The following is a 9,861-nucleotide window of genomic DNA, read 5'->3' as shown; positions in this document are numbered from 1 at the left end:
GGAGAGAGATCAATCAGAGACAAACGACAAAGCACCTGCTTCGATTGAGAACCCAATATCAGGCCAAACATATAGAAATAGAGCAAACTAGACAAAACAACATAGAATGCCCACGTCAGATCACAACCCTGACCAAAACAAAACATAGAAACATACACAAGCAAACTATGGTCAGGAACGGTGACATTTATATATATATACATACCACTAACTGTTCAAAAGATTGGGGTCCACTTAGAAATGTTTTGAAAAGAAAAGCACGCATTTCTGTCCCATTAAATAACATGCAAATTAGATCAGAAATACAGTATAGATATTGTTCCATTGTAAATGACTATTGTAGCTGGAAACGGCAAGATTTTTATGGAATATCTACATAGGCGTACAAAGGCCCATTATCAGCAACCATACTCCTGTGTTTCCAATGCATGTTTGTGTTAGCTAATCGCACAGTTTAAAATCATTTTAAAAAGCGTAATCTGATCATTAGACAATAACTATTTGCAATTATGTTAGCACAGCTGAAAAACTGTTGTCCTGGTTTAAAGAAAGCAAGAAAAACTGGCCTTTTTTAGACTAAGTTGAGTGATCTGGAGCATCAGCATTGTGGGGTTCAGATTATCCGGCCTCAAAATGGCCAGAAACAAAGGACTTTCTTCTAAAACTCGTGCAGTCTATTCTTGTTCTGAAAATGAAGGCTATTCCATGCAAGAAATTGGCCAAAGAAATCTGAAGATCTTGTAAGCTAACTCCCCTACACAGAACAGCGCACACTGCGCTAACGGCCGAATACGAATGAGGAGTGGAGGCCGCCGGTGCAACAAACTGAGCAGAGGACAATCATATTATATAATATATATATCTATATATATTAAGTATGATAATATATATATATATAAATATATTATATATATATACTACACTGATATGTATATATAATATACTTTTTAATATGTATAAAAAAGTCAATATGGATTACATGTTAGGCTTACTAATTGCAAAATATTTGCATAGTGTCATGTCTGTGAAAAATGTGGGAACAAATGGGTTAAGGTATTTAAAACCATCATACCTGCAAGTACAATTTCCCTGAGCATGATGTTGAGGAAGAAACAGGTGGCCTCACTCTGGAGCTGTAATTGGGAAAGCTTGTGTTATTTCTGTCACTGAGCCACAGTAATCACACAGACATGCTCTCTCCCACACAGTAAAGGTAGAAAGATACGAACAACCACCTGTTTGTGAGCTTGACTGTCTAATAAGTGATGGAGGTAGTACGAGAGGGATGAGGAAGAATAACAAACTAGAAGAGGAAACATACTGCAAGCTCTATTTGCTGATGAACAACAGCTAATAGATGGAAAGCAACCTGAGTCTCTCATGCTGCAGTCACAGGAAACAACATCAACCTCTCTGAAACKATTGATTAACCTGATATCAACATTTAGGATCAATAACAGGAGAGACTTTAGTGTTACGAGTACTTTATTGATTAATTTGATGAGATGATTGTGAGATGTGAGTCCTTTTAAAAGTGATATTGAATTCACAGCAAGGGAAACAGTTTTAACTTCATTTTAGGAGCTGTGGAGAAGCAGTAGCAGCTCAGGCCACCATAATAGTGAATCAATGTTCACTGGTGCTGCCACCTTGTGGTATAACACTATTATTGACCAATCTTACATACCCGGTAATTAATAATTTGACATCAATTAAACAGGGGGGGATCTATAGGGGAGGCATGTTTGGTGAGAGGTATGCTGTTCCATTAAGATGATGCCTCCACATAAACCCATGCATAAACCCCCTCAGGCTGGTAAAGTGCCTTGTTCTTGACACTAGGGAGCAGTGGAGGTCCATGTGACTGACTGGTAAACGTATCTTCAAATCAAATCTAATCGAATTGTATTTTTCGCATGCATCSAATACAACCAGTGTAGACCTTACAGTGAAATGCTTACTTACAAGCCCTTAACCAACAATACTTTTMAAAGAAAATTACTGAAAAAAAAGAAATAAAAGTAACAAATAATTAAAGAGCAGCAGTAAAATAACAATAGCGAGGCTGTATACAGGGGGTAGCYGTACAGAGTCAATGTGCGGGGGCACCGGTTAGTCGAGGTAATTGAGGTAATATGTACATGTAGGTAGAGTTATTAAAGTGACTATGCATAGATAATAAACAGAGAGTAGCAGCAGCGTAAAAGAAACAGAAATGTAAATAGTCTGGGTAGCCATTTTATTAGATGTTCAGGAGTCTTATGGCTTGAGGCTAGAAGCACCATCAAGAGCATCCTGACCTATATAATAGGCGGTGTCAGAGGAAAGCCCATAAAATTGTCAGAGTCACCCAAGTCATAGACTGTTTTCTCTGCTACCGCACGGGAAGCGGTACCGGAGCGCCAAGTCTAGGACCAAAAGGCTCCTTAACAGCTTCTACCCCCAAGCCATAAGACTGCTGAACAATTAATCAAATGGCCACCAGAATATTACATTGACCCCCCACTCCATTTGTTTTGTACACTGCTGCTACTCGCTGTTTATTATCTATTGATAGTCACTTCACCCCTACCTACATGTATCCCCTGTATATATACCCTCGTTATCATTATGTTATTGTGTTACTTTTTATACTTTTTTACTTTCGTTTTTTTGGTAAACATTTTCTTAACTCTTCTTGAACTGCACTGTTGGTTAAGGGCTTGTAAGTAAGCATTTCACGGTAAGGTCTACACTTGTTGTATTCGGCGCATGTGACAAATAAAGTTTGATTTGATTTGAATAGTTGTGCGAAGGATGTGGTTTTCTGCCCACTCCAACCACAAGTCCACTCAGAGAAGTGAGGAGATAGTGCCTGCACAGTTCTGAAGTGCTGCCAGGTGCCTGGCCCCCTAACACGTGCCCCCTTAGCAACCATTCAATCAGGCCAGGTCACACAGTTCAGGGAGATGTTGAGAAGCCGGTCTAAGGTGCCTCTACACACTCAGGCTTCGGTCGTGGGGGATTGGGAGTGAGTGAAGCTTGGAAGGGCTGTGAGGTGCTGATAACAGTCACCAGCAAGGAAGGAGAGAGAGAGGTCCCGGGAGAGGAGTAAGGACAGTTAGAGGTCAGATCAGACATCTTCTGGAACAGTTCCTCCCCTTCCCCCACTCCACACCCACCTTCCTTACACCCCCACATCCTGTTTGCCGTACTTGGCTGCATATGTTACCTGTTCCTGGCTCTAGGACTGGGGGACTGACGTGGGCACAGTCAGGGCTTTGTTGGCCCTGGCCGTACTTCTCACAGACCTCCCATTGTAACAGCTGGGCACTGCTGCCATGCATACCAACCCCCCTCACCTGCCCAGTGCGCCCACCCAGGTTGGGCCTCTGCCAGCCAAACTCTGGCTCTAGATCTAGGCCATGTCTCAGTTTGCCTGGGCCCAGTCAACAGACAAGGGTCTGGCCCCAACTCTCCTTCTTCCCTTAAACCTACGACAGGGACGGAGTGTCCCCTTCACATACAATCCTGATGTCTGACTGAGAGGGGCTTCAAGAGACTAGGTAAAGGCTTATAGGAGTATAAGCTCTTATTGTGTGGGAGGCCGGACTGGAATGAGGTATTTGATTTCAGAAGAGTTGGCACCGCTGGCACTCAGAGGTTTATCTGCTCAGAGGGTGACTCATCCACCACATCAGACAGAGAGGGAGAGAGAGAAAGATGGAAGATGTAGGGAAAGAGAGAGGAGAGAGAGAGGGTAGGCAAAGAGAGATGGAGGGAAGCAGAGACACTCTAGACCTGACACATGGGCACCCACAGACAGGCCGTGATAGATGAAATCATCAGAGCACCCTATTGACTGTACTGTGTGTGTGGTGTGTGTGTGTGTGTGTGTGTGTGTGTGTGTGTGTGTGTGTGTTGTGTGTTGTGTGTGTGTGTGTGTGTGTGTGTGTGTGGTGTGTGTGTGTGTGTGTGTGTGTGTGTGTGTGTGTTGTGTGTGTGTGTGTGTAGGGGGATACAGAGGAAGAGAGCTTGGATCTCTTTGATGTTGTTGGAATGGAATGGTGGTCTAAGGTTACTAATGGATAAAGAGTACTGGAACGCTCGCTACTGTTTCCAACTCTGTTTTCAACTCAGACCCAGGGTGTGTGTGTGTGTGAGTGTGTGTGTGAGTGTGTGTGTGCGCCTGGGTGCTCATGCATGTTTGTATATGCTTGTGTTTTAAAGGCCCAGTGCAGCTGATGAAACTAACACTGTAAAAGTGTGAACAAATGTATCAGTGTTATCTCCTGATAGTTGCTGAATTAAAATACAATCTTCCACACAGGACCTTATAATTAGCAGGTTTGTATGGGTGGGGGTTTTGGCTTTCCATGGTGACATCACCGTGCAGTAAATTGGTTAATAAACCAATTAAATTCTTGCTTGAGAAATAGTTTAGAATTTTTGCCCATTTGAATGGAAATCTATATCTAAGTACAGTAAGGTACTTATGTGTTACCCAGAAAATATTTGATATTGATATAAAAAAAACAGTTGCATTGGACCTTTAATGTGTATGTGTGGGGTCTGGGACAGATTGAAAAGAGGAGAGGAGTGGGGTCAAGGTGTAGGGTTTGAATTCAGGACAGGAGGAGGGTGTGTGTGAGATACAGGTAGTCCTGGGTGGGCAGAGACAGGAGGGTTAGGAGGGGGTGAGGAGAGGAGAGGTGTGGAGGGGGTCAGAGAGGATATAGGGACGGACTAATCACCACATCAGCTTTGTTCCTCCCCCGGGGACAGACAACATTGGGACAGGCTGCCATTCAACTATACATCTCCTTACTTCCTTTCTCTTTCTGTCCCTTCCTTTCATCAAGACAGAAAGGGAGAGAGATACAGACAGAGTGAAGAACAGTGAGGGGTCTCTTTCAGAGCAGAAATAGAGTCTCTTAATTCACAGCAGCCCTTAGCCGATGACTGACTGACCGCTGTGAATTGCCTGCTATTGATACCACTCTATTCAGCCATCATTTTCTCTTCCTCTATCTCTCTTTATCATTTCCCCCTGTCCCTCTGTGTGCAATCTCATTTTGGGATCCTCATCCCCCCTGTGGTCCCCTAGTGGGTCTCAGCCAGGTCAGGGGAGTCCCTACTCGTCTCTCTCAGCCCAACATGGTGACTCCGAGGTGGGGCTGGGTTCAGTGTGTTAGTGCCTGTTTGTCTGAGGCACACTGTCACGCCCTGATCTGTTTAACCTGTCCCTGTGATTGTCTCCACCCCCTCCAGGTGTCGCTTATTTCCCCCAGTGTATTTATCCTTGTGTTTCCTGTCTCTCTGTGCCAGTTTGTCTTGTATGTTTAGTCAAGTCAACCAGTGTGTTTTTCACGGTACTCCTTTTCTATTCTCTTTTTGCTTGTCTTCCCTGTTTTGACCACTGCCTGACTCTGGACTACTTTCCCACCTGCCTGTCCTGACCTTGAATCTGCGTGCCCTTCGGTACCTATTGGACTCCGAACTGGTTTTGACCTTTTCCGTATATACGACCATTCTCTTGCCTACCCCTTTTTGGATTAAACACATTATAAGACTCCAACAATCTGCCTCCTGTGTCTGCATCTGGGTCTCACCTTGTGCCTTGATACACACTGCCTAGCTCTGCGTGGCTGCATTGGACTGGTTAACCCCTCACACTCTACACTTACATCAGTGCCTATATAGAGTACACTCACTGTGCTGTGGTCATTGCAGGGTGCTCTATGTTGAGGGAGCTGTGATGTGGGATATCTTATACACTACTGGTCATTTATTGTGTAAGAATTTGTGTGTATGCGTTCTCACACCACTACTCACAGGGATCTTGTTTGTGTGTGTCCGTGGCATTGGCCCTATGTGTGGTGTGGTGTTAACCAGGGTTTTCACGTCCGTCCAGATGATAGAGTGCAGAGAGTGGGGAAGGTTTGTGGGCAGCCTGGCACAGGGGTGAAACATTTCATCAGCATCCTCTACAACCCACGCCACAACAACACCAGCCAAATCTACAGTACATCTCCTCACACACGCACGCACGCACGCACGCACGCACGCACGCACGCACGCACGCACGCACGCACGCACGCACGCACGCACCGCCGCAACGCACGCACGCACACACACACACACACACACACACACACACACACACACACACACACACCACACACCACAACACACACACACACACACACACACACACACACCCAGTGCTAAAAAGGTGGAAAAGAGCATTTCAATTTGTCATATCTCATTAAGTAACAATATACACTGTGTTTGCTGGTTTAGCTCATGCATATACTGTAAGGATCTAGGAGCTCTTTGAGCAGAGTGACTTTGGCTGTCTGTCTGCTGGACAGTGTAGCTCTGTACTGCCATGCCTGATGTCTTCCCCAGATCTGCACTACTCGTACTGTACATCATACTCCTGTTTCAGCCTCTATGACGGACAGATCATCTACAGGTCACAGTTCAAGGCAAGCCCCTTATACAGTCCTGTGCAGAGACATAAGTGTATATGAAAAGTAAATAATTAAACCCTAGAAATCATACAGTATTGTTTTGATTACATGTTTAATAGTGCTTTCTCAGATAAATAAAAAGCAGATCACAAACAGGGGTTTACAACACCTTCAAAATAAATATATCAAAACAAGTTTAACACAAGACCAGGAAATATAGGATTGTCAATGTGTAGCTTCATGTCTTCTCATCTTACAGATATTGATTGTTACTTTGTCATATGTTGGATGTAAAACAATAAAACCAGTTAAGGACTTCTGCTTGTATTTACATGCCCAGCTCTCTCTCACTCTCTCAGCTTCAGTGAGGAAACATTCAATATTCACCACAAGTGGCCATTTTCTCATTTTCATGTCTCTGACCCCGTGTCCCCATCCCTAATTTCTCACCCCCCTAAACCTTACCTGAACCATTCCCTTTCTGTCATTAAAATTGATACAACTCTACCAAATGCATCCGTTCCTGCCATACCTGTATGTCTCGACTAAACTTCCTCCCATTTTAGTCCTTCTTTGTTCCTTAGGACTTAGTGCCTCACCTCTCCCAGCCCCCCAGCCCTAGCCACTGCCCCACTCCAAAACTCTTACCACAGTACTCCCTCCTCCCTCTCTTCATTCCCCCCTCTACATCCCTCCCTTCCTCTCTCCCTCTCTAGAACTCGTACTGGGAGATGAACATGGTGATCTTGGTGAGATACCGCCCCATCTGGACCCCTTTCTCCAGCTCGGTCATCTCCACCTCTGCCTCCAGTGTAGCAGGGCCTTGCACCGGGCTCCCCAGCACCAGCTGGCCTGTCTGGCGGTCCGACCGCTGCACTGTAAAGTGGCGTCTGGCCTGCCCGCGGCCCAGCAGGGAGAAACGCAACGTGTCCCCCATGAGGCGGAGGGCCGACACACGGAACATGGTGCGTGGTGCTGACAGGTTGGATACAACAGACAGGTAGTGGTGGGAGATGGAGTTAGGGGCCTGAGAGCACACCCTGTTGTCCACAGAGCAGGGGTTACGCTCACAACGCCTGGGGAACAGGGAAAGAGAAAATTATATAGGCATTGAGAGGTGTATTATTGCAAGAGAGTGATAAAGAGTTACATGTTATCAAATATATTCTTGATTAACTATAAGAGAAGGTACTCACAGGGGTGAGGTTTTGCTGTAGGTGGCGTTTCGTATGCGGGGGCAGTCCACACGTACACATTGGAACCCTCCGTAGGTGTTTATACACATCTGGTCCCGGGTGCAGTTATTCAGTCTGGTGGCACACTCATCTATGTCTACAGGCCAGGGAGAGAGAGGGAGAATAATGTGTGTAAAAGTGAGGGAGGGACAGATAAAAAAAGACAGAGAGAAAATAGAGAGAGCGAGACAGAGAAATAACTGATTTATTGTAATTGCCTACAAAAACAAACATTTATTCAGACCAGATGTATGGGTTGTTTAATTATTCAGCCAGTGGATAACAGAATTGCATGGAATTACAGATACAACGGATAGGAAATAATAGGAAACATTCATTATCCTTCAGCCAAGTTATCTTCTTTCTCTTTGTGGTAGACTATTCAAATGTTTAGTATTCATCTGGCATAACTGGCATGTTTTGAGCCAGAGGATTTGATGGTGTGTGTGTGTGTGTGTGTGTGTGTGTGCGTGCGTGTGTGTTCAGCATTTGAGACTTTGGTACAGTGTGTGTGTGGGTGGTCTCCTTTCACCTTTGCAGTTGCGTCCGTCGCGGGTGACATTGTATCCAGCGGGACAGGTACAGCGGTAGCCTCCAGGGGTGTTAACACAGGCATGTAAACACAGCCGGCCAGCCTGACCATTGTGGAACAACTCACAATCATCAATGTCTGAAACACACACACCACACAACACACACACACACACACACACACACCACACACACACACACACACACACACACACACACACCACACACACACACACACACACACACACACACACACACACACACACACACACACACACACACAACACACACACATATCATTGCCATGATGTCAGTTACAGTATATAACATTATGTGGTCAGACTGTGTGTCTTTTTATGTTACCATAGCAATGGTAGCTGATGTTGGTGTACCTGTGCAAGTGGTGCTGTCACGCCCAGAGATGGTGTATCCGGGTCACAGGTGCAGTGGGTGGTGCCCTGGACCTGCGTACAGCGAGACGGACGGAAAACGGACCAACAGTCACAGCCGGGGAGAGATGGCAGCAGCCGCAGAGGAGGTGGCAGACGAGGTGTTCGTCATGGTGACAAAGACTGGAGAAAAAAGAAAGAGGGAGAAAAAGAAAGAGAGGAATGAGGAGAAGAGTGAAACTAAGGATGATTCTCATTGATATGGAGGTTTCTGACTGCAGTCTGAGGGCATCTAAACATCTCATCTTCAAATCAGTACAGTGCAGCTTATTTCTTATAAAACACTATGGATACCATGTGAACAAAGAGTTACAAATTAAATTCAAGACCATGATTGTTAATTATGTCAAATTGCCACCATAAAGCAGTTCAAAATGTCCAGTATTTCTGTGTTTATATTTCAGAAGAACATATGGATTCTTTATACATTCAGAATGGTGAAAAAAGCAGGCTGAGGGATAATAGAGCCACTCTACAATTTGTGAATAACCCAAACACGTGTTGAATAATGAGGGCCTTCTACACCTTCAGAGAAGGGCTAAGGATTATATAAAAGAACTATAATTAATTATATTATTATTTCAATTAAGTTCTTATTTAATCACTTCAGTTTTTGTTGGAAAGGAAACGGTTAACACTGGAGAGAAAAAAAGATTCAATCAGGATTTTCTTTGCTGGTCTCTGGGGAGATAAAATCTAGCTAGCTAAGTCAGCCATTGCTAGGCATCAGAAGCTAGATAGCCTCCAACACTCTACTCAACAATTGGATGCAGTCTATCACAGTGCCATCCGTTTTGTCACCAAAGCCCCATATACTACCCACCACTGTAGCCTGTACGCTCTCGTTGGCTGGCCCTCGCTTCATACTCGTTGCCAAACCACTGGCTCCAGGTCATCTACAAGTCTTTGCTAGGTAAAGCACCACCTATCTCAGTCACTGTCACCATAGCAGCACCCACCCATAGCACGCGCTCCAGCAGTATATTTCATTGGTCACCCCCAAAGCCAATTCCTCCTTTGGCCGCCTTTCCTTCCAGTTCTCTGCTGCAATGACTGGAAACAAACTGCAAAAATCACTGAAGCTGGAGACTCATACTCCCTCACTAACTTTAAGCACCAGCTGTCAGAGAGCTCACAGATCACTGCACCGATACATAGCCCATCTGTAAATAAGCCAGTAGCTCTCTTTTT

At 44.8% G+C, this 9,861-nt stretch overlaps 2 protein-coding genes across 2 annotated transcripts in view; both read right to left on the bottom strand.

Annotated features, from left to right (window-relative positions):
- LOC111974789 (RNA-binding Raly-like protein) overlaps positions 1-9,861 on the bottom strand; it is a 294,018-nt gene that overhangs the window by 165,817 nt on the left and 118,340 nt on the right. The gene's annotated exons all lie outside the window — the stretch shown is intronic.
- LOC111974790 (fibulin-7) overlaps positions 6,549-9,861 on the bottom strand; it is a 19,545-nt gene continuing 16,232 nt past the window's right edge. Inside the window, 5 exon segments of the mRNA XM_070446845.1 lie at positions 6,549-7,531; positions 7,652-7,787; positions 8,223-8,360; positions 8,614-8,658; positions 8,661-8,685. Of these exon segments, the coding sequence (XP_070302946.1) occupies positions 7,168-7,531; positions 7,652-7,787; positions 8,223-8,360; positions 8,614-8,658; positions 8,661-8,685 (708 nt within the window). The 3' untranslated portion in view covers positions 6,549-7,167.

This window comes from Salvelinus sp. IW2-2015, linkage group LG15 (genome assembly GCF_002910315.2).
Source record: "Salvelinus sp. IW2-2015 linkage group LG15, ASM291031v2, whole genome shotgun sequence".
In the NCBI taxonomy this organism is placed as follows: domain Eukaryota; kingdom Metazoa; phylum Chordata; class Actinopteri; order Salmoniformes; family Salmonidae; genus Salvelinus; species Salvelinus sp. IW2-2015.
The sequence above is the reverse complement of the archived record's forward strand: the minus strand, read 5'-3'. Positions and strand labels throughout refer to the sequence as shown.